At 35.1% G+C, this 25,741-nt stretch overlaps 1 protein-coding gene across 1 annotated transcript in view; it reads right to left on the bottom strand.

Annotated features, from left to right (window-relative positions):
• Positions 1-25,741, bottom strand: part of Dock11 (dedicator of cytokinesis 11) — a 152,413-nt gene that overhangs the window by 38,760 nt on the left and 87,912 nt on the right. Inside the window, exons 33-42 of the mRNA XM_077793613.1 lie at positions 23,168-23,284; positions 20,639-20,714; positions 19,798-19,907; positions 18,318-18,429; positions 10,866-10,932; positions 9,470-9,517; positions 8,052-8,194; positions 6,531-6,646; positions 4,823-4,960; positions 842-1,024 (exon numbers count right to left, since the gene is read on the bottom strand). Coding sequence (XP_077649739.1) covers positions 842-1,024; positions 4,823-4,960; positions 6,531-6,646; positions 8,052-8,194; positions 9,470-9,517; positions 10,866-10,932; positions 18,318-18,429; positions 19,798-19,907; positions 20,639-20,714; positions 23,168-23,284 — 1,110 coding nt within the window. The remainder of the gene's footprint in view (positions 1-841; positions 1,025-4,822; positions 4,961-6,530; positions 6,647-8,051; positions 8,195-9,469; positions 9,518-10,865; positions 10,933-18,317; positions 18,430-19,797; positions 19,908-20,638; positions 20,715-23,167; positions 23,285-25,741) is intronic.

Below are 25,741 nucleotides of genomic sequence, written 5' to 3' on the forward strand. Positions count from 1 at the left end.
TACCCCTATTAAATTAAGGTACTGAGAGGCTAAGGAAGTTAACTTGCTCCAGGTTACCCATAGCATCTAAACCAGAGCCTGCACTCTTATCCAATGAAAACATAATGTGAACCACATTTGCAAGTTTAAATTGTCCAGTAGCCACACTGGATAGAGACAGAGGTGAAACTTAGTTTAACATATTTTATTTAATATATCCAACATATCTTTGCAACATAAAAATCAAACATAAAATAATTGAGATATTTTACTTTTTTAAAAAAATATACTGTGGATTGAACCCAGCACACTATGTCACTGAGCTACACCCCAGGACTTTTTATTTTTATTTATTGGTGGTTACTAGGGATTTAACCCAGAGGTGCTTCACCACTGAGTTACAACCCTGGCCCTTTTCATTCTTTGAGACAGGACTCACTAAATTGCTAAGGATGGCCTTGAATTTGTAGTCCTCCTTGCCTTAGCCTCTCAAGTCACTGGGATTACAGGTGTGCACCAACATGCTATGCTTATTTTTAAATTTGAGACAGGGTCTTACTAAGTTGCTTAGGCTGGCATCAGACTCCTGATCTTCCTGCCTCAGACTCCTGAGTAACAGGGATTATACACATGTGCTACCATGCCTGATAAGGTATTTTACTTTTTTATGTACTTAGTCTTGAAAAGCCTATGTGCATTTCAGAGTCTCAACATATCTCAACTTGAACCAGCCATATTCAAGTTCTAGATGGCTGGCCACGTCTGACCTAATACTGGATGGGGTCACTCTGGATCTTGATCTTGTAATAGCCTAAAGATTGTAAAGAAAGATGATGAAGAGGATCTTTGGGTTTTCACTAACCTGCAAATGTGTCCTCAAAAACGTTTTCCTCTTGGTATACTCAAAATTGTTTCTCATCAAAAGATACAAAAGTGCAGATGCTTCATTCCTGGTTGAGCTAATCTTTGAGGTACAGCACTTTAAAACCTCATAACAAAATGCAGCACACATATTTACTCTTCCTTTGAAAAAGGCTGAAGGAAACTAAACAATAAGGGAAGCAGAAATAAGTATCAGAAAACCCAATCATAAAATCACTTGAATGTCAAGTGCCCCATTACAAATTCACCCAAAACTGTGCTGGTTGCTCTTAGGTTACAAAAATCAATATGAGGGGCTCTCCTCTCAAGAAAGCCTGGACTAGTTAACATAAATACCAACATGTTTTGATGATAGAACAATTCAAGTCAGTACAGTACATAGATTACTATAACGTGTAAAGGCACTGGTATAAATGCTAGGGACCTGTGAAGAGCTCAAGATAGTCTGAAATATATGATAATTAGGTTCTCAATAACATGTATTCAAAGAATGAATGCCTGAAATGATGAATGATGGGTCTCAAATGGGGCTTTAAAAATGGGAAAGACAAACTGTTATTTTTTTGCATATAAATTTACACAGTTCCTTATATTATGAACTTCCAGGTGCTGAGAAAATTATAGTTGAAATCTATTCAGTAAAACTTGATCTTTAACAAAAAATATGAACTGCATATGTACACACATGTGCATCCTGTACTTATAAATAGTGTTCAGATACATTTTGGTGCAAAAAGAATACTAAAATGACTACCTACCACAACAGGCAAGTGGACTTGTTACCTTCAAATGTATTCAGTATGCTTTGTGAAACACTATAGACATATATATATACACACATATATAACGTATAATATATCATATGATTATATATTATATAGTATATTATATGTGTGTGGTGATATATGTATGTGTGTATATGTTTATGTATGTATGTATGTATATATGGTTTGTTACAGTCTTCCATGCTTACAGGTATAGGCAAGCAAGCAATAAGCTGCCCCAGAGTACAGAATGGGTATTTTTCAGTGTATGTGAAGCTAGAAGGCCACCAATTCAAAATTACTTCTTGGGAACCTTGAGTTTAAATCCATGTCATAGGAATCTATCTACCTTCTTTATCTCACCGTAACAACAAGTGCAATATCATGTAAACAAAAGATGCCTAATTATGTTTTCTGGTTGGGAAATCTCATTAATGTTTTCAGAAAATTAAGTCAACTCTTGCTGGATCAGATACTCTAGATTAAAAATAAACATATAAGGGTGAGCACAGCTATAGCATGGTAAATCCCTACAGTAAGTCTTCTATACATATCACTTTCTACTTTGAGAGGGCAATGGCTAAAATCAAAGACCTCCTAATTGTCAGTTCTAATGAACCGCTTTTATTTTCTATTTGTCCACTCTGTATATCATAACAATGTGAAACTTTGGTTCTTTGGCTTCTACAATCTCCCTTTTCTTTGTCCTTTTTCCTACCTCCATGACGCCTCCGTCTGATCATCTTCAATGATTCCTCTTGCAACCCCATCTGTTTTCTTTCTTTCCAGTGTTCTGGTCTTAAACATTCTTTTTTTGATTCTTCCTGTACATACTCTCCAGAGCAATTTAAATCACTCCAAAGAGTTGAGTTCAACTACCACTTATATACTGATGCTCCCCATTTTACTAAGTTCCAGCTACACTGCTCTTTTAGTTTCCAGAATATTCCAAACTCTGTCCTGACTCAAGGCCTTTGCATATGCATGTTTGTTTACCTAAAATCTTCTTTCTTGAAGCTTTCATAAGGCTGGGCCCTTTTCACATTTCAAATCTCATTTTTCAAGCAATAACTTATCTAAAGTTTACCATTATGAGCGGTCCCCAAATGATGATGGTTCAACTTTTTGTGGTAGTGCAAAAGTACTACATGTTCAGCTGGAATTGTACTTTGAATTTTGATCTTTGCCTGCGCTAGTAATATGAGATATGAAACTCTCTCGTGATACTGGGCAGTGACAGTGAGCCACAGCTCCAAGTCAGCCACATGATGTTGAGGAAAAATAAATGTGACTACAGTATACTGTGTTGCTAAGCTATGGTATTCGATAAGTAAGGTGTGTTAAAGGCATTTTTGAGCTCCTATATTTTCAATGAATTTACTGGAATGTAATCTCATTGTAATTTGACAACCATCTATGAATACACACCATTTCCTTCTGAGAACTTATTATAATTGCTAATTATTTTATTTATTTTTCTCTCCTTCCTAAAACACTGAAAGTATCCTAAAGGCAGAGAATATGCTTCTTTTGTATCTCCATAATCTAGTACAGCACTTGACACAGAAGGTGCTTGATAAATGTAGTATGGATGAGTGGGAGATGACACTAAGCCTACTCCTTCAATCTAGATCTCCCTGGAGCAAAGAACTGTGTATCTAAATATATTACAGACAGCTTAAATTCAACATGTCTACAAAACAGAACTTTTACCCTAAAATGCAGTTTTCCCCCTTTTTCCCCATCAGCCAAGACAACATCATGTTATCTCTGAATTGATGACCAAATCCTAAAAAGTTATCTTTATTAACATGTCTTCTATCTGCATTTGACTCTCCAGATCCACTGCCACTGCCTTATTTCAGGGCCCCATCTCTTATCTAGCCCATAGGAATGAGTCTTTTTAGTGCCTTTGGTATGGCTACCAATCCCTCTTTCTCCATCACTTTATACAGATTTTACCCAGCCCTAATCAATTTTCTCTTCATACAAATATAATTGTGTTACTTTCAAGCTTAAAACCTTTCCATGGCTACCTGATGCCTAAAGATGAAGTCCAACTCTTGAGATGAATACACAATGATCTATTCCTCATTTACATCTTTAGTTTCATTTTCTGTTAAATCCATACTAAATCTTAGCTCTACTGCTGCAAAGAAACGATTGCAAAATTAGAGCATTTCTCTTTTTCTCATGTTTAACCCTAGTTTTCTATACAATTTTTATTTTTTGGTTTATGTGCAGGTATTCAAGTGTATTTTTATGTGTGTGCTTCCCTATATTGGACAATAAGCTCTCAGATACTCTATCCAAGAAGTACCTACCGACAATAAAATGAATTACTTATGAATTTCTTTCCCTTAGTTTCTTATAATATGCTTGTGTTGAACTCAGTTTTCCATAAATTTCTTTATTCATAAATTATATTACAAATGGCACTTAAAAATAAGCTTCAAATTCAATTAATTTCTAATTTTGGATAAAAAAAAGTAGCACTGAAAGGAAGGATACCTATCATTTCCAAAATACTATACAAGATACCACCACTGAAAAAGTTGGTTCCTGCTTTCAAAGTGCTTATATATGAGTATATTAATGGCTCATATACTTCCAGATGGTAAGAGTTTTTAAAAGAAGTAAAACAAAAGAAAAACTGGCAAATCTGGAAATTTGAAAATGATACTTGGACTAAGGGTATAGTTTAGTGGCATCATGCATGCATGAGTACATGGGTCCAATCTCTAAATCTCACATAAAGGGGAAAATAGGGTTTAGAGTTAGAGAAAAAGAAAACAACACTCTTTTTGTTTCTTTTAGGTACTAGCAATAGAACCCAGAGACACTTTAACAAAAAGCTACAATCCCATCCCTTTTTATTTTTATTTCAAAACAGGCCCTTGCTAAGTTGCTGAGGCTAGCCTCCTACTTGTGATCCTCCTGCCCAGCCTTCCCAGTTGATGGGATCACCAATGTGTACCAGGACAACCAGCAAGAAAATGGCACTCTTGAATAGGAAATGTGTAACAGGATGAAATCAAAAGCAGGTTCTGATTTGTTGTTTAGTACTTTAATTACAAAGGCAGTACTTAATGGTTTCATTAGCTGATATTTCCTTATGTCATCACAACAATCTTCTTTCTCCTCTTTACTTTTCCATAAAAAACAGCTACTAGCAGCTCTAAAGCTTTTGTCCTTACCTTACTGATGAAAGCTCTCAGTGAGGCAAATACATGTTTCAGTGACACTTCAGATTGTCCATTTTTAAGAAAAGCTAGATGAATATCAAATACTTTTTTCATTAATGGATTGTGGCCATCATTGTTTAAAAGCTGGCTCTACAAAACATGAGAAAAAAAATACAATTTGCAGAAAAACTTAAGTTTATGCCCCATCAAGAATGAGAGAACTGATTGCACCAATACCTGCTTATGAAAATACTATTTGAAGTTTCAGATGTCATTAAAAACTATTTGTGCCATCTTTTCAACTTGGAAATCTCAAAATACTACATAAGCTATAATTAGAATACTTAAGTCAAGCATTTAAAATAGATGAAAAAATATTTTTCTAATACAACATAGCGAAATACACACCTGGTTTGGGAAGAGTATTATTATGAACCTATAACAATTAAGAAATCAGTAAATTTAAAATAACCACAAGACAACCACCTTTGTACTTCTCTGAGGGAGATTTAATAATGTAAGAATTAAGGAAAGAGAAACTAATAAAAAAAAGAATTAAGGAAAAATACCAGTTCCATTTTAAGGCTATTATCTAATTTACTTTCTAAACTATGTCTAGTATAAGACATGTTTAGACACTTGTGATAAATTAAACCCTCTATGGGTAGAGATAATAACAGGTATCACAATTAAACAGACCATGTAAATTACTTAAGTGCCTCTTATAAACAGACATAAAAGAAACAGCAAATTGTACAGAAATATCTATTAGTTTGTGAACCTTGTTTTAGTTTTTAACATTATAGTAATTACAACATTGACTATATAAATTAATGGATTTCACTGTGGCATTTCCATACATGCATGTACCATGATTTGATCTTATCTACTCTCCCTTGTCCCAGAGGCCCTCTGGTCCCGTTTCCCTTCCCTAATAGGCTTTCTTCTACTTTCATATAATCTTTTAAATTTCATTTTCTAGATTCCACATGAAAGAAAACATGTGATACTTGCTGATACATGAAATGGCTGAAGGAATTAACTGAAATACTTAGAGACGGAGGAAAGAAAATTATCTGTATAATTCAAGAGAATGCAAACAAGATTCCCACCACCCCTCCTTTAGATTTTCCTACTAAGGAGACCTTACATAATACTCGTGTAATTTTTACTTTCAAAGTGTTCTCACATCCATTATCCCATTTTACCCCGTTCACCAACTCTGTAAAGATAACTGATTTTGCCCTCTTATTAAAATCATAGCAATAATAATTTGCCTGAAAGGCAAAAATCTGAGAAAAAACTAAACCTTCTGACTAGAGAAGCCAGTCAGCTTGCCTGGATGTCAACTATCCTGACAGGGCATCTATCTTATCACAATGGATCTTTGGGCAAACTGATCTACCCATAATTTCCACTAAAATCATTGGATATTCCAAAGTATGAAAGAAAACTATTTCTAACCATGAAAATAAAATAATAGAATTTAAGAGGCAGAAGGGAATTTAAGAGCCAATTAGTTCAATTCCTTTGTTTTATGGATGACAAGAAAGTCCCCAGTGACCTCCTAAGGTCACACAGTAGCCAAACTAGGTTTGCCTTCCACATTACCTCACTGCTCAGACCAGCCCTTTTCACTACGCTTATCTGGTCTCTAATTAGTTATTATAAAATGTATTCTCTATAAGATACCAAATGAATTTTTATCCTTCATCTTTACCTTGAAGCACTGGGTGAAAAATGATATGGTATCTAATACTGTTAGAGAAACTTCAGTAGCAGTATTGCCTTCAAGAAGTGCCTGGTGGAAAATGTCTGCTTCAGTTGTTGCAGAACCTGGGATTTAAAAAGTAAATAAAACTTAGTCCAACACAGAGAATCACATAATGGTATTAAATGACTTCTCAAAGACTCAGAGAGACGAGAAAGAAGAAAGGAGGTTTGCAAAACCAGCAGACCTGATGGATTTTGCTACATTTATTCCTTAATCAAATATCGTCTGGTTTAATAATTTCATTAAATGTTCACATAACCTCTTTATCAACAGTTCTGTAGCACACAATTAGGTGTGCAATTCTTTGGCAGCATGATTTCAGTGATGAGCTATGGTAATGTAACTAGAAAATAATGTAGGAGGCATTTTAGGCTGTGCCACTAATTATTTGTGCAAAAATGAGAAACCCACAAAAATTTAGCTACATATATACAGTGGTGCTCTGTGGTAAGGTGTTTTTGATTACCAATGATATGAGACTTATTTCTAAATTAGAAGGAATAGGTTCTTTATACTTTCTCAAGAAGATGAAGAAATATTTTTTCATCTATTTAAAAGGAAAACAAAAATTGAGAAATCTTAGCCACAGCTTTTCTTAGGTCCAGTGAAAGAAATGAAACTTTTTGGAGTGTAATTTTAAAGGTCCTTAATCTATCATCTTAAGGTCTATCTGCCAAAAACATCCTTTTTTATTTTATTTTATTAGACCATATCACTAAGCCAGCTTCACTAGCTTCCTTTTCTGAAACCTCCAGACAACTATACAAAAACAAAAGTTTTCTTATTCTGAGTTTTTATTAATATTTACTTTTCAGAGGATAGCTTCAATTTATATAACCCTCCAGCTTCCGAGTTGGGCAAGATTTCTCTCCTTGTCCTATTTACCTTGTCAATACTTCAACTTGTCTGAAATATAACTTTGCCAAAATGGAATTTAGAGTCGATTTCTGCAGTGAACTCAGCATATGTAGTTCTGTAATCATTAAACGAACAAGTAACAAAACAAATAGTATACATACCATTTATTGAGGTGTCAATATTTGCATTAAAGCTTAACAGCAGAATAAAAGTATGTCCAATACCAAAATATAACTAAAACAGCAATTCCAAGGGAAAAATTTTATTTATTTAATACCAAGAAAAAAATTTTAAATTACTCATTTAAATTGTTGAAAATTCTGGGCTAGAGATATGGCTTAGTGGTAGAGCGTTTGCCTGGGATGTAGAAGGCCCTGGGTTTGATCACGAGCACCACAAAAAATAATTGTTGAGAATTCCATGCATACTTTCTGATTAGTCATATATGATGAAATGATTATATATATAAGTATATAGAAGAGGTACGGAAACATATCCATACAAGGAAAAAAAACTTTCCAATCATATTGGTGATTTAAACCAGGACTTAGGGTTGAATAACATTACACAGCTCCTTCACATGGGTACCCCACATATATTATCACTTACTGTGATTAAGTGTAAAAGAACTTTCAAGGCTACTAAGATGCTGAAGTCGGGCCTGCATTACTCCTGATCTGTTTCGAAGTGCTGGCATAGTTTGTGATTTTCGGTCTATTCCAAAGTGTTTTGATAGCCAGGCATCATGTACCCTAAAATAAAATTTACAATTAGGAACTAGAGTGCTTTAATAACATATTTCATTGCCAAAATATAATTTCTATATAAACATACTACTATGCTCAATATTGTATCAACTATTACTTGGATTCAAGGAGGTATCACAGGAAATCTTATGAAGTTTTAATGAATCTTTAAAACAGTCTATATTATAAGAATGCAAGTAAGGAATTTAGAAAGAGCCTCCCATTTCTCCCTTTCTCATCAAAAATATTGGGATGGAGTGAACAACACTCCAAAAAGTTTCATTTCTTTCACAGGACCTAAGAAAAGCTGTGGCTAAGATTTCTCAATTTTTGTTTTCCTATAATGTTACAGTTCCACTTAAAATTTACAACTGGGTCATACATGAATTAAAGAAGAAAACTTTGTCTGATAAAAATAGTGGGAAACTGGCAGAATCCTAGAGGCTAAGGCTCATTTTAATAATGGTCATACCAGCTCTAAGTCATGGAAAAATACTGGTGGAAAGTAGAATCCTCATCATTAATGTTCTCGAGATGCAGCAATAAACCCCATCTAAAAGTCTTTGATTTTTGGAAGTGCTATGAAATTCAACTTAAAAAACATGTATTTGAGTTCTTTTAATGAGTAATCCCTACTCCTAAAATTTGTATTACTGACATAAGCTTAAGTACCCTTCATTTTTCTTTGTCTTGGGGCATTGCAAACATTTCCTTAAGTATTTATTTCACTAGAATTTTTTTTTTTTTTTTTTTTTTGGTGCTGGGGATTGAACCCAGGGCCTTGTGCATGCAAGGCAAGCACTCAACCAACTGAGCTATATCCCCAGCCCTATTTCACTAGAATTTAAGAGGCAAAAAGAATAAATAAATTATATATAATATATGTCCCAATCACTACTGGGGATATTTCTATTTACCTTAGTAATGAGGTGAGTATTGATAAATTGAAGGCAAAAACATCTTAAAATGGTCTTGATTTTATGATTTTCTACCTTCACCTGTATCTAGCCCCTTTTGAAGTCCTTAAAGAAAGACAAGCAACTGTTTTAAGTATAGAGAACTTGTAAGGTATAAACTCTCCATATTGCTCTAGTCCTTACCTTTTAAAAACTTAAAAGTCAGTTCACATTAGTTTAAATATCAAGTTGGGAAATGCTAAATAAATCATGAATGTCTTAAATGTTGACCTAAAATTAATAATCTGTGTTTCACATGGCATGAATGAGATTGTCCTCTATTGGGAGAGAAGGAAAAATGGATTTGCAGTGGTATGGAAATTACCTTGCTATGTTTCTTTTCCCCATATACCTAAAGTGAAACAAACATACTCTAGAAAAGAAAACAATAGGATGTTAGTAATATAGTACCTTCTGCTACAAATTTAACATACAATATTCAGAAGTTATGAGATAACAAAGAATTATCTACTGAAATAATATTATAATATATTTTTACAGAAATACCATAAAACCACTTATATTGTCATATTACATATTCCCAAAATTTGTTTGGTACACTCATATTAGACCTTTCCAAATTTGCTCAGTACAGTTACATCAGCACCAAATTACCTCGTTTTTATATACAATTCTAATAACAAGTTAAATAAAACCCTGATAATGCAAAACATCCTTTGTGTTCTGTAACAAATATAGCAAAGGTATCTAACAAAGTAATTAACATAAAAATAATTCTTAAGCCCTATAAGTGGGGCATAGTCTATATTTTGTATAATGGCATTAAAATACCTCCAGTTTCAACAATTATTATGGCCATTCATGTTCAACCTCTGCCCGGGTTGAACAAGATTTTCCTTCACCCTCCTTACTTTCTGCCTTTCTTTTTTTTGGTACCAGGGATGGAACCCAAGGGCAATTAACCACTGAGCCACATCCCCAGCCCTTTTTTATATTTTATAGAGAGACAGGGTCTTGCTAAATTGCTAAGGTCGGCTTTGAACTCGCACTCCTTCTGCTTTTCTTGAAGCAAACCCCCAACATCAGGTATTTTCATTAATAAATATTTCAGTATAATTACAGTGTTTTTCAAAAATCTTAACTGTTGTTTAGTCTGCAGAAATTCTCTGCAAAAATTTGAGATTTTAACCAAGTGATTATACATTGATTATTCACTTTGTGTTTTGCACATGCACATAAAATCATGCGTTCTACTTATGTAAAAATTTTTTGCATTTCATTCTATGTCTGATTTTTTTTAGCATTTAATAATGATGTAAAAATAGCTCAGCATACAATATAAGACAACTTCCCATCTTCAGACTAGGTTTATCCAAATGTCTTTATGAAGTGAGAATTACCCAGCTCTACATAAGAGTACAGATTATAAACTCCAATCATTTAAGCTGATCATTAAATCAGCATCTGCTCCAAGTAAATGATGGAGGACAGCTGATATCACTTCTAGTTTTCCAGATCACAGAAAGGCAGGGCTGTGAAGACAGTCTATTATTAGCTAATTTTCTGTAATACTGCAAGTATTCCATCTTCATATTTTCTCTTCTATCTATGGGTAAAGAATGCCAGCCTCTGTATTAATAAAATTATTTAACATTTTCTACATTTTAGCAAATAAGCTGTTGAAAACCAAAAAAAAAATGGTAACATTTAAATCCCCCAAATAAGGGGAAAGTTTATTAAAATAAATTAATGTAACTTACTCTAGAAGTATAAGGATGTTTATCAGTTCCTGAGGAGATACTTTATTCCAGTAAGTTAAGAGAGTATCTGAAAATGGATCAAATAAAGTATTAGATGTTGAAATAATGAGCAAATAGGATAGTGAGATCCCCAAGTACCAATAATCCAGCTTCAACAACCTATTGACTCACAATTTTATCTATACACTCTCCCTTCCCAGTGCTCATCAGTTTCCTTTTGAATTAACTGCAAATATACCATTTAATCTAAGTATTTCAGTTTCCACACTAGTTTTTTTTTTTTTTTTTGTGGGATTGGGATTGAACCCAAGGGCACTACACCACTGCATTATATCCCTAGCCCTTTTTACTTATTGTGAGACAGGTTCTAGCTAACTTGCTCAGGTTGGTTTCCAACTTGCCATCTTCCTTGCCTCAGCCTCCCAAGTTGCTAAATTACAAGCATGTGCTACTATGCCCATCTATTCCCAAACTTCCTTTAATTTACTTTGTAAATGTTCTTTTGGATGGTTTATACAATCTCCACATCATTCCTAAAGCCAAAGGAAGGGAAGTTATGTTTGTATTTTAGACCTGGAGTTTTTGTTTTGCTTTTATTTTTTTAGGGGGTGGGGGTGAGGGTGATACCAGGGATTAAACTCAGGGGGACTCCACCACCAGCCCTATTTTGTATTTTATTTAGAGACAAGGTGTCTCTGAGTTGCTTAGCAGCCTCATAGTTCCTGAGGCTGGCTTTCAACTCCCAATCCTCCTGTCCCAGCCTCCCCAGCCATTAGGATAACAGGTGTATGCCATCTTGCCCGGGTAGACCTGGGGTTTTTAATGAACTCAAAATTTTATGCAAGATGGTGAGTTTGTGTGCATTTTTCTGAGGAGAGGAGCCTTTACCTGTTACGCAAAGGGCTCTGTGAATCCAAAAGTCTAAGAGCTTTAAGCTTTATTTTCTTTCTTCCATCTATTTGCCTTTGAATTATAAACTCTGGTGTTCTCTCTACTTACTTATCTAGCTTTGAAATAACTATATCAGGTAGAAAAATCCCTTAAATCATATATACTTCTTTTTATCCATTTCTTTACTTCCCCAACACACCACTAAGATCCTTTTTAAAAAAATGTTTATTTTTGAGTTGTAGTTGGACACAATACCTTTATTTTATTTATTTATTTAGGATGGAACCCAGGGCCTTGCACATGCTAGGCGAGCACTCTACAGCTGAGCCACAACCCCCCAGCCCTACCACTAAGATCCTTTTAAAAAAAGAAATTAAAAATGTTAAAACCTTATCATTATTTAACTTTCAATTCCATTTTATTCTACTCTGATATACCTAATGGTGTCAGAAAACCCTCCTCTCAACATCAAAAATTTGTTAAGTTTCTCAAAAAACAAGAAAACAACTCAATTTCCAACCCAGTTATAGACCTCAGAAGATAGGGATGGAAGATGAAACAATGTCGCCTTTATGGAGAGGTGAAGGGGATATTAGGGAGTTTGTGGACTTTTGACTTGGCCACTTCCAGTTGTTTTACGATACTGATAGTTTTCAACGATTACAAAATATCAATCATCAGTAATAAAAAATGTTAAGAGTTAAATTTGGTTTGGTTTAGAAATTAAGCTAGAAGTGACTTCCGGTCCCCCCCCACAATGCATTTTGGTATCTTTCTGCCCCTAGGAGCTAGGTCTTCCCCCAGAATTCAATGGGTTTCCGGTCTCTGGTCAACTGGCAGCCTGCTGTTCGCCATTTCGACGACTTAGGCTCCCCTCTTCGGCACAACGGCTTTTCCCAAAAAAAGCCTTTGTGCCTCCTTCCTAGAAAAGAACTGGTATGTTCGGTACACCCCTGAATACCCACCCGCACACCTGTGCCCTAAAGCAGCTCCTAAGAAGGTCTATGGGGTGGAAGGGGTGATTTTTGAGGCGTTGTACTCTATACTCAGCTGCTCCTCCGCCATTTTCTAAGCTTCTCTGTGAAGCCACTGGGACTATTCAGTTGTTTCAAATCCGGGAAACATGATGCAGGCAGGCAACAAGGGTGGAGGACAGAGGGGAGATGATAGGAAGTCTTCAGGAAAAGATAAAGTGAGGCTTAGTGTATGTGACTTGTCATCCGATGAATTTAAAAAGACATGGCTAACGCTAAAAGAGCTCCATGATAAAGAACTGCACCGTTTACAGACAAAATTAACGAGTATGAGGAAGTTTCGAATAGCGGACGGAAGGCGGTCAGGCTCGACGGCCCGAATTAGAGAGTTGACCGAACAGCATGACATCCTCAATAGTACCATTCACGACTTGAGAGACCAGTTAAATGCAAAAACATGTGACCGCTGTTTAATAAATGAAGCATATAGGAACACACTACAGCAAGAATTTAATAACATGCAACAACAAAATCTTAGGTTTATTGCTGAGCTCAATGCAGAAACAAAAAAGTTAAGAGAAGAAAATAAAAGACTTTCTGCAAGAGTAAAGTCGAGCCAGCCAAAGTTTCATATTTCTTTTTCTGATAGTGATGATGACGATTTCATTCCTTGTACTCAAAAGACTAAACCAGTTTTTTCAGTGAGGGAGCCTACACAGTTAACTCAGGTGCATGTTCCTATAAGACCAGTAAGGAAACCACATAAGGAACAGATGAAACCTATAAGTAAAATGGAACTGGAACAAAGTCCAAAGTTTCCAATTCCATTTGGTAGTCAAGACCTCTTTGAAGTGCCAGAGACCTCTTTTGAGAAAACTCCCTCTAATGATGGCAAGTCTCCCATGCAAGGAGGTATTGCCTACCTGAAGTCATTTTCAGGTTTTCCTTTAACATCTTCAATTGATTCTCAAAAGAGGGATGGATTTCAAGGTGCCACAAGCCTTCTTGAAAAAAAGGTTGTCCAGCCAAAAAGGAAACATGAAACAATTGCCACAGAAAAGGCTTCCACACAAAATCGTGAAAGTAAGATTAGATTCTCTTGGAGCCTTTCTAGTGTTTCCTCAAGAGAAAGTGCACCTACTCAGATAGTATCTGAAACTTCAGAGGAAAATATGCCTGGTTATGATAGAAGCGTGTTTGCCTCTTTTACACAGAAAAGGGAAACACTCCCCTTGAATGTATTTCCTTTTGACTATACTTCAAAATCTAGTGGGAGAAAAAGATCAGCATTTGGTATTCCTTGTTACAACATTGGCTTTTCAGACAGAGATGGCAGTACTGAGATGCCTTCCTGTGAGCAAGTTGCTCCAAAGAATGCTAATGAATCTACAAATGCAGGGTATGCCACAGTTAAGCCTCAAGCTGATTTGGAGAGTGCCCTCTTGGGGCCTACATTGAAAAGAAAAGCCAAGATACAGTTAGAAAACAAGAAGTAGATTCCCGGATGAGGGGAATCTCTCTCAATGCAAATGTTTTATTTTTCAAGAGGACAGTCTTCATGTCAATTCAGACTATGTAACTCATAACACCTGACTCTTGACAGTTAAGATCTGAAAAAATGTTTGGTAAATGACTTTAAAATAGTTAATTATTGTCAATTAATAAAATGTAGCTTAAAATACAGAAGGAAATTGATTCTTAAGAATTCCTCTACTTCCACATGAAAGTGTCCAGGCAGATCATCTTTTTGTTGATGTTAAAGTTACAACTGTTTATGACACAGTAAATATAACGAAAGCCAAAAGAGACCATGAAGAGTGTGGATTCATAAGAACTCAACATTTAAATGCATATAGAATAACTAAAATATTTACAAAACAAGAAAAAGTGACTAGAATGAACTAATGAAAAGAATCCAGAAGCATCTTTCAGAATAAAGTGGACATGACTTTACAGATAAGCAGCATGACATTATGCATACAAAGGAAAAAAAGGAAATATGACAGAGACTACATACAAGTTAATGACAGAGACTATATAAAAGTTATTGAAAATGTGCTTTTTTAAAATGAAAAAGCAAGAACAGAAGAAAGAAAAACATAATTAACAAAGACAAAATATTTGGCAGATAGCAAGCAAGATCAACATTTACGAGAAGAGGAACTATAAAGGTCACAAGAAATAAAACAGTCATAGTTTTACCCATGACATTTTAAAAAAAAAGGAGCCAGAGACTTGTCACTGGTTAGCATAGTATGCATGGTGTATGTGTATGTGTGTATGTATAATGAAGAGGAGGAGGGGAGAACTACACAGTCTCTCCTTTCTTGTTCTTTCTCCCTCTCTCTCTCTCTCTCTCTCTCTCTCTCTCTTCCGTTCTTGATTTCTTTGGGCTGTAGTGGTATCCAGACATTTTATTATTCAGTTTGTTTTTCATGCATATATTATTTGGGTGTCATTACAAAAAAATACTGAGAATTCATCTACTATAAAATTACCGTTTAAAGAGTCTATGATACAGTAGTTTATAGTATATCCAGAATTGTGAAACTATCACAAATGTGATTAAATGTTTTAGAACATTCTCATGGCTATAAAAAGAAAAATCATAATATCAGCAATCAACTTCCATATTCTCCCAGTTTTAATCTTGTGGGAAGACAAAAACTGTATGTTGTGATTTTATCCATTATCTCTTGGAATGAAATAACACTGGTGGTAAAAATTCTGTTCCTTTATTTCTTTCCTAAAACTTGGACACCCATCACATAGCTTCAATATGATCTGACTTTTTACTTTTACAATTTAGTACATTCATTTTTTTTTTTTTCATTAAAATTTTTTTTTTTTTTTATTGGTCGTTCATAACATTACATAGTTCTTAATACATCATATTACACGGTTTGATTCAAGTGGATTATGAACTCCCGCTTTTACCCCGTATACAAATTGCTGTATCACATCAGTTACCCTTCCATTGATTGACATATTGCCTTTCTAGTGTCTGATGTATTCTGCTGTCTGTCCTATTGTCTACTATCCCCCCTCCCCTCCCCTCCCCTCCCCTCCCCTTTTCTCTCTCTACCCCTTCTACTGTAAATCATGTCTTCCATTTGTATTCTCTTGACTTACCCCTCCTTACCTCTTATATGACATTTTGTATAACCCTGAGGATCGCCTTCCATTTCCATGCAATTTCCCTTCTCACTCCCTTTCCCTCCCACCTCTCATCCCTGTTTACTGTAAATATTCTTCTCAAGCTCTTCGTCCCTACCCTGTCCTTGTTTACACCCCTTATATCAAAGGAGTCATTTGGTATTTGTTTTTTAAAGATTGACTAGCTTCACTTAGCATAATCTGCTCTAATGCCATCCATTTCCCTCCAAATTCTATAATTTTGTCATTTTTTAATGCAGAGTAATACTCCATAGTGTATAAATGCCACATTTTTTTTATCCATTCATCTATTGAAGGGCATCTAGGCTGGTTCCACAGTCTTGCTATCGTGAATTGAGCTGCTATGAACATCGATGTAGCAGTGTCCCTGTAGCATGCTCTTGTTAGGGCTTTAGGGAATAGACCGAGAAGGGGAATAGCTGGGTCAAATGGTGGTTCCATTCCCAGCTTTCCGAGAAATCTCCATACTGCTTTCCAAATTGGCTGCACCAATTTGCAGTCCCACCAGCAATGAACAAGAGTGCCCTTTTCCCCGCATCCTCTCCAGCACTTATTGTTGTTTGACTTCCTAATGGCTGCCAGTCTTACTGGAGTGAGATGGTATCTTAGGGTAGTTTTGATTTGCATTTCTCTGACTGCTAGAGATGGTGAGCATTTTTTCATGTACTTGTTGATTGATTGTATGTCCTCCTCTGAGAAGTGTCTGTTCAGGTCCTTGGCCCATTTATTGATTGGGTTATTTGTTATCTTATTGTCTAATTTTTTGAGTTCTTTGTATATTCTGGTTATTAGGGCTCTATCTGAAGTGTGTGGAGTAAAGATTTGTTCCCAGGATGTAGGCTCCCTATTTATCTCTCTTATTGTTTCTTTTGCTGAGAAAAAACTTTTTAGTTTGAGTAAGTCCCATTTGTTGATTCTATTTGTTAACTCTAGCGCTATGGGTGTCCTATTGAGGAATTTGGAGCCCGATCCCACAGCGTGTAGATCATAACCAACTTTTTCTTCTATCAGATGCCGTGTCTCTGATTTAATATCAAGCTCCTTGATCCATTTTGAGTTAACTTTTGTGCACGGCGAGAGATAGGGATTCAGATTCATTTTGGTGCAAATGGATTTCCAGTTTTCCCAGCACCATTTGTTGAAGATGCTATCTTTCCTCCATTGCATGCTTTTAGCCCCTTTATCAAAAATAAGATAGTTGTAGTTTTGTGGATTAGTTACTGTGTCCTCTATTCTGAATTTAGTACATTCATAAAGCTTAAAGATTGTTACTTATTTTATTAATGTACTTTATAATTTATTATTCATATCTAGCTAAGAATTTATTTTAAAGTTTGCTAGTTGACATATCAATTTATTTTATGTCTTTTTTGTATTGCTTTATGTATATATATCTTGCATTATTACAAAAATATTTAAAGCAGCTAATATCTATTAAAAATTTTTAAAAAATAAAAATAGGCTGGGAACGTAGCTCAGTGGCAGAGTTCATGTTTTGCATGCATGAGACCCTGGGTTCAAATCCCCAGTGCCACAAATTTTTTCCATATATGGGCTAGGGGTTTCACTCAGTGGTGAAGCACTTGTCTAACATGCAAAGCCCTGGGTTTGGTTCCCAGTAACAGAAAAGAATATTAAATTTTTTTAATAAAAAAAAATAGGGGAAAAACTTAATACAAGATAATATGTTGATCTTAACCAGGTACTGTTTTTTTGCTTTATTATTTACATATTTATGTGGCATTATGTGATGTTTCAATACATGTATGCACTGTGTAATGCTTAACCCAGGTGGCTTTTGTTTTTATTCTTGTGTACTTTTTTTTTTTAAACAAAAGTATTTTAAAAAGGAAGAAGAGGCAGGGAATTGTGTTAATATATGTGCCATTTGAGAATAAGATAATCTGAATTTACTTTCACAGGACATGCAGTTTACAAAAATCCTTTGGTTATATTCCATCATATAGAATATGTAAATAATATAGTGTCCATCAAGAAGAAAAGCAGCCTAACAACCCAATACCAGAAAATACCACAGTGATACTGCTAAATAACAATGGCATTGTTACCCTCCAAAAACCCTTCCTGTCTTTTTGTTTCTGATTTTTCAAATCCTGGGTCAAATAAAAGCTAAAGTGTTAAATATGAACTATGTATTATTATTCCATTCCTGTTATATTGGTCACTTAATGAATCATATACACTGAATGAAAATATGTTTAGCTCCTCTAAAAACATTGCATCATTTTATAATTTATAAAATTATTTTTAAATTATTTCAAGGAATCAAACCTGTATGAGTAACAAACTTATTTTGAGATTGATTTAAAGATCAGAATCTGCAAAGATATCTCCCCCTGCTCCCCTCAGGATAGAACCCAGAGCCTTGTTCAGTATGCTGGTAACTCACCTTCAGAAATCATTTTTACTATATATAAGTAGCACATCAAGAGACTTCTGATTTCATACTGGTCCAGCCTGTTATACTGGGATATACTATTCCTTGTTGAACTCTGTCGGGTCTGTAATATAAAGATAGTGTATTGTGAAATACTATAGCATAATTTTCCATGGGCTTAGGCTTGATAACTAATTTTTAACACTAGTCATATTTAGGAAATTTAAAACTTAAAAAAAAAAAACTTACATCACACCTAGCAGCTAAACAGGCTGAATCTTTTTGATAGAATACCTACTAATATCACTGGAAATTATCTTAGGGTCTCCAAAAAGATATTGTCTTGAATACTGTGTTTGTTTCATTCCCATATGCTTGTATTTTGGTAGCAACACTTAAAAATAATCATGTGGCTATTTGAGGAAAAGTAACTTATATAGAGGACTAATTTAACGTATATGAAAACAAATATTTTAACTTTAATTTGAACTCCTATTTAGAGTTTATTAAATTCCAACCTTCAATCAATGATCAGCTAATCTGTCTAAAAGATTGGCTAGTGATTTTATGATAAGATACTATACTAAGGAGGACCTAGTAATGCTTCAAAATTAGAGCCTCTACAAAGTAGTGATGGTTCTGCTATTTAATGGCATCTATTGAAATTATCAGAAGTTAATCATGACAAAAAGCTGATTTATGGGAGGGTTTATATGAATATCAATTATCTCCTAAAGAATTTACCCTTGTTAAAAACCAATACTTTAAAAACAAAAAAACAATACTTTCAGTGGAGCTATACTGAGGATACACATCTCTGAAGGTAGGATTTCCTAAGGAAGAACCTTCATATGGAACATAACAGACCTAGGTGCTGATTGCTTATTAGCTATGTGACTAATAGCAACTCATTTAACTGCTCTGACTTTGTTTCCCTTGCCTCTAACAGTGTCTGGTGTCATAATTTTAAATGGTATGATGTAGGACCTATTGTGAATCAATTCTATTAGTATGTGCTTTGTTTTAAATGATAAGGCCCATTAGGTATTTTAAACTTGAATTTTCCCTCTCTGGAACAGGCTACAGTGTGCTATAGTTAAAGGAGATACTCAGAATGCTTAAAGATGAATTCCTTACTCCCTTTAAAAAGTTTGAGATATTCAAGTAAGCCAGTTAGGATGGTACATGCCTTTAGTCTCAGCTACTTAGGAGACAGAGGTGGGATGATATCTTGCTTGATCTTAGAGTTTGAGGTCAGCCTGGGCAACATAGACCCCCATCTCAAAAACATATACAAGTAAATAACAAATAAAATTTCATACTATTAAAAAAAAGATACTCAAATAATAGCTGCCAAGGTAGGAAGGGACTGCTAAAATATCAAAGAATTATGGGATGCTTTTTACAGATTTACAGAGTGGCATATTTATATAAAAAGAAACATATTAGCCTAACAAATCATTAGGGTTATTCTACATACTAAAATTCTTACATTTTCACCAGTGTTGCTTTGATCTGGAAATCCTGTTGCTCCTTCTGGGATGAGAGAACCCCTTGAATCCTCCCTTTTCATTCCATGTCCATTTTGAAAAGACCCATAGGCTAGGGGAAAGAGCCAAGTTCTTGTTAGCAACAGGAGAAACCATCAAGTATATTTTTAAAATAAGTATTAGATTAATTTATGTAAACTTATACTATAGGGAACCAATGTTGGTTATCTAAAATGTGAAATTTACATCAAAACACCAGATGAAAGCTAGTTACGGTTAAAAAAATATTTTTTACTCCTTAAAACACTTTGCTATGTATAAAACTGTTAAGAAATTCCTTGGAAGTCATAAAATAAGCCATGTAATTTGAGAAACACTTATAGGAAAGAAAAATTTGGCCCAGAAAAAGGTAATGTCTTACTCGAAATTGGTGACAGACAACAGGATGGGAAATCATTATCTTCTATTTACTCAAGAATATTGAGCTACATTTTAAACAAACTTAGACAACTGAGGCAAGTATGAGTCAGATTTTTAATTCAACTTTAGTAGAGATCATGATAATATTATGATATAATATCATGATAATATTATAATATTATTATGAAATATTTCAAAACTACAGAAGTACAGGGTACATTTCATTTTTCCACTTTTTAATTGGTACATAATTAAACTTAATAATGGGATTCATTAAGCATATTCATATATGCACATAAGATAACTTGATTGATCTCATTTCCCAGTAACCTTCTCTTTTCCTACCCTCCTCCTTCTCCTACAGGGTACATTTCAAAATTCTTAAGCAATGTATAATTTTTAAATGTATAATTTTAAAATTACCAGTGTCTTTTTCAGTGCTCAGACTCCCTCTACTCGTAGGTGAAGTAAAGCCACATGGAAACTCATCCCTGGATGCCTGAACAGAATATGATTCTTGTATTATTAAACAAATTTGTACACTAGCAAGAGAAATCTGAATTAACAGAATAAAGTGGCAACCAAATTTTAAACAAAGCTCATTATAAAAGTCTAACTCAAGTACTAAATTTAAGGGACTCTTTTTAAAAAATGTCTGCTAGCCAATTATTCCAACTATGACCTCTGGCCAAGTGATATAACTTTAGATGGCTGTAACCAGAAAAAATATAAACATGGTTCAGCACTCTTCCTAGGAGCAAGGGGCAATTCTAGAAGTAGGGATGTGGTCAGAAGCTCTAAGTTAACTTGAGCTGCAAAAGAAAGAAGAGATGAGTGAAATGCTTCCAAATATCATTGTTCACTGTATGTGGAATGGACATAAGCATGAAGCTATTGTGTTGTGAAGAAAGACCAGCCTGATACCCAGATAGGTGATACAGCATCCTAATTGACATGATCAAGTGCCCCAGGCAAGAAAACCATCAGGCAAACTTAAAAGTGGCTTTCACATGAACCTGGAGTAGACTTAACAAATTATCTGGGGAATTTCACAAGGAAAATTTCCATAGTAAGTTGTGAAGGACAGTTTAACCTGCCCCAATAATATATGACAGGTTCAAAGTGCAAAGGTGATCATGGGCCATACAGAACATGAAGGGGGCAGGAGTTCATTGTTTCACTGGGCAGACTAATATAAAGTGTATAATTCTATACAAATATCTATCTATCTATCTGGTACTGGGAATTGAACCCAAGGGCACTCTACCACTGAGCTATATCCCCAGCCCTCCTTCTTTTCTCCTTCTCCTTCTCCTCCTTCTTCTTTTTTGAGAAAGCATTTTGCTAGATTACAGAGATTGGCTTCAACCTTGTGTTACTCTTGGCTTATCCTTTTCAAGTTGCTGGTATCAGGCATGGACCATTGTGCTAAGCTAACACTATCTTTTTAAAAGTTTTTAGATCATTCTTATTATTTTTTGTGGTGTGGTATATTGGACCCAGGGTCTCAGGCATAGTAGGCAAGTGCTCTACTACCGAACTACATCCCCAGCCTCCTAACACCATATTGTAGTAGGTCATTGGTAAATCGGAAAACTTGAAGAGGGGTGACTAAGAAATTAAAGGATTTGAAATGAAGTGGAGATACTTGGCATGGAGAAAAGTTTAGAAGGGACTTGTAGAAAGGATAGCTTGTGTCTCTAGAAGACCGAACTAGGACCAGTGAATAGAAACCTTTTTAGGTCTTAGATAAGAAGGAATGCTTTAATTATTACAATGGAAAATTTTTGTTTTGCCAAATAGGGGGCTTACTACCTCTCCAAAGTTCCTTCTTTTTTGAGGGCGGGAGTACTGGGGATTGAACCCAGGGGCACTTAACCACTGAGCCACATGCCAAGCCCTTTTTTGTTTTTGTATTTTTTACTTAGAGACAGGTTCTCACGGAGTTACTTAGGGTCTCGCTAGATTGCTGAGGCCAGCTTACGGATCCTCCTGCCTCAGCCTCCTAAGCCACTGGTATTACTGTGCACCACCATCACCAGCCAACGTTCCTTATTTTTAAGGGGGATTAAAAGAAAGCACAGACCAATTTTGATAAACTAAAAGAGACTACCAAGGGAAGGGAGAAGCAAAGGTATACAGTTTAATCCCCAGCATCTAACATTCTGGAAGTGAAGAATCCTTTTACGGAGTTGGGGGGCCAGGGGCAGAGATGGGAAATTGAACTCAGGGGCGTGTTACCACTGAGACACATCCCCAACTTTTTTATTTGAGACAAGGTATCACTAAGCTGCTTAGGGCCTGGCTAAGTTGCTAAGGCTGGCCTTGTACTTGTGATCCTCCTGCCTCAGCCTCCTGAGTCACTGGGATTATAGGAGTGTGTTACTGCAAACAGCTTTTATTCAGTTTTCAAGTTGCATAAATATATCAAGGCATATTAACACTAGAAAGTATTAAGAACAAAACACTGGGCGGTGAGGCTGGGATTGTGGCTCAGTAGTAGTGCACTTGCCTAGCATGCATGAGGTACTGGGTTCAATTCTCAGCACCACATAAAAAGAAATAAAATAAAGATCCATCAACAACTAAAACATTAAAAAAAAAAAAAAAAAAACAACAACGAACAAAACACTGGGGCAAGGGATTCTCTTGGTCCCTGTTATTCAAAGAACGATCCTTGGACCAGAGGCATCCAAAAGCTTGTCAGAAACCAGACTCTCAAGCCCCATCTAAGAATTACTGAATTAGAATCAGTGTTTCACAATAATCTCCAGGTGATTCAAATGCAAATTAAATTTTGAGAAGCACTGTTCTAGGAAAATAGTATAAATGTGAAAATGGAATAAAAAGTGAACTCTTAAAATTGAGATCATATGTACAGTATATAACCCCAATTCCAAATGTGTTTAGTAAAATAGAATAAAACTTGAACAGAATTGCATTAATACTTACAGAATTAGGCATTGCTGCACAAGAATACAAAGTATCTCGTCCTGCTAGTCGCTGTATGTTTTCCAAAAGCAATCCAACAAATGGGAGGTACAATTGTGCTATTTTGGCTTGTTGGTTCTGAGAAATAATTAACAAAAGCTTAACTGGCGCATAATATGTATACATTATAATTAAACAATTGGCTCCATATATATCCACTTAAAAGATTGTATGTGGACAAATATAAATAAAAAAATTAGTGAAGCATGAATCTGTTGATACTTAATGAGTCTCAAAACCAATTACCCCAGAACTTCATTGGCATTCTGATCTAATTACAATACAGAGCCAAATCATACCCCTCAAATAAAACTACATAAAGTAAAAATGTTGTATTTAATAGCAGTCGACCCATAAAGCAGATAATACTAGTCTTCTTTTTGTCTGTCTTGTTTACTGCTTCATCTGTAGTGCCTGGGCACACAGCAGATGGTCAGTACACTGAATGAATGAATAAATAAATAAATGGAAGAAGTGAAAAAACAGTGAAGTACTTTATTGATTCAAGAAACACTTTTTGCTTTGATTAAAACTACAATGACAATCATCAGATCTTGGTGCCACAAGGAAATGAGAATATTAGAGAGACTGATATGACTGTAAATAAGTAAATAAAGCTGGCTACTAACACAATTAATTTGTTTTCTCTTATACAAATGTATTTATCGTTTTCCTCAGCTACAGACATTTCTCACTGGATATGTACAAACATTCAAATCAGAGAAAACAATGATGGTGATAGCATAAGACATAAAAATCCCCCTCTGTATTTCAGAACTTTGGGAAGTTTGGAGGTTTAGATAAGGACAGCAGGGCAAAATGGTCAACCTATAGAATACAGAAGACCAAAAATATCTCACTTGTTTGGGTTTCATTTCATTTCAATTTTTTGGCACTGAAAATTGAACCCATGGGTTCTCTACCACTTTTTACATATTTGTAAATAGTTCTCTCCACCTTTTACATATTTGTAAACAATTACCATACATCCATCTTAATTCATTCTTAACAAGACTGAATAGCCTTCACTACTTTCCTTTTTTCCATGGCTTTCATTTTGAGATTTCTCAGCTTGATGACTACCTTTTTTTTCTAAATTTTCAGTGCCCCATTTGAGATTTGAGAAGAGGAATAGCTAGCAGGAGTGCAGGTTTTAGAATTATACATGAGCAAACTTCAGACCTCCTCTACCACTGAGGTATATCCCATCCCTCTTATATTTTTATTGTGACACAGGGTTTCACAAAGCTGCTGAGGCTCTTGCTAAATTGTTGAGGTTGGCCTCCAATTTTCAATCTTCCTGCCTTAGCATCTGGGTCACTAGGGTTACAGGTGTGTACCTCTGAACCAGGATGCATTGATTCTTGAGGTTGAACAATTTTTCGTTTATTAGTTGGTTGTTTGCACTTTGTGAATTTCAGGAACCCTTCTTAACAGACTTCCTTCTAACATCAGACTCCATCACAGTCTCTCTCACCAGAAGATTAGGATTCAGTAGGTCTGGGCTGCCCCAGATGATGTTGATGTGCAGATATGAGAACCACTAAGGTAGTCCAACATCCTGCCTTAAAGCAAGAATGGTCCAATGGTCCTTATATGCAATCTGACAATGGTTAGTTGGTAAAACTTACTTAAATTCCCAGTGCTTTGAGGCTAGGAAAAAAACCCACTACTTTTACATAGCGACCTTTTACATATTTGTAAACAGTTACCATGCATCCATCTTAATTCATTCTTAACAAGACTGAATAGCCTTCACTACTTTCCTTTTTGCTGTGACTTTCGTTTTGAGATTTCTCAGCTTGATGACTACCTTTCTTTTTCTAATTTTTCAGTGCCCCATTTGAGATTTGAGAAGAGGAACAGCTAGCAGGAGTGCAGGTTTTAGAATTAGACTTGAGTGAACTTCAGACCTCCTATTATTGGCTGTTTAATGTGGGGTTTTGTTTTGTTACTAGGGATTGAACTCAGGAATGCTTAACCACTGAGCCATACATCCATACCTTGTTATGTTTTATTTTTGAGATAGTCTTGCGGAGTTGCTTAGGGACTCACTAAATTGCTAAGGCTGGCTTTGAACTCACAATCCTCTTGCCTCAGCCTCCCAAATCACTGAGATTACAGTTGTGTGCTACCATGCCAGGCTAGCTACTTGATTTTGATCAAGTTATTTAATTGCAGTTTTCTTTTTGATAAATATAAATGGAAACAATAATAATTATAATTAATAATAATTTATGTGAGATATTTAAGATAGTAGCATATAGAAAATACTCAATAAAGTTTAGCAACTATTGTTAATATTATATAACACTCCCAGGTAAACAGAAACACAGAAAAACATACAGTCATTTTCAAGTATATTAAAAGTTTTACCTGCAGAAAAGACAGAAACAGTCTAACAATTTATTAATAGATTAAAAAGAAGGTATATCCATGTGATGAAATACTATGCAACTATTCTTTTAAGAATGTGGTAGATCTAATCTTCAAGATGTATTGCTAAGTGAAAAAGAAAAATGCATGTTGGTTTCT

Source organism: Urocitellus parryii, chromosome X, assembly GCF_045843805.1.
Source record: "Urocitellus parryii isolate mUroPar1 chromosome X, mUroPar1.hap1, whole genome shotgun sequence".
NCBI lineage: Eukaryota > Metazoa > Chordata > Mammalia > Rodentia > Sciuridae > Urocitellus > Urocitellus parryii.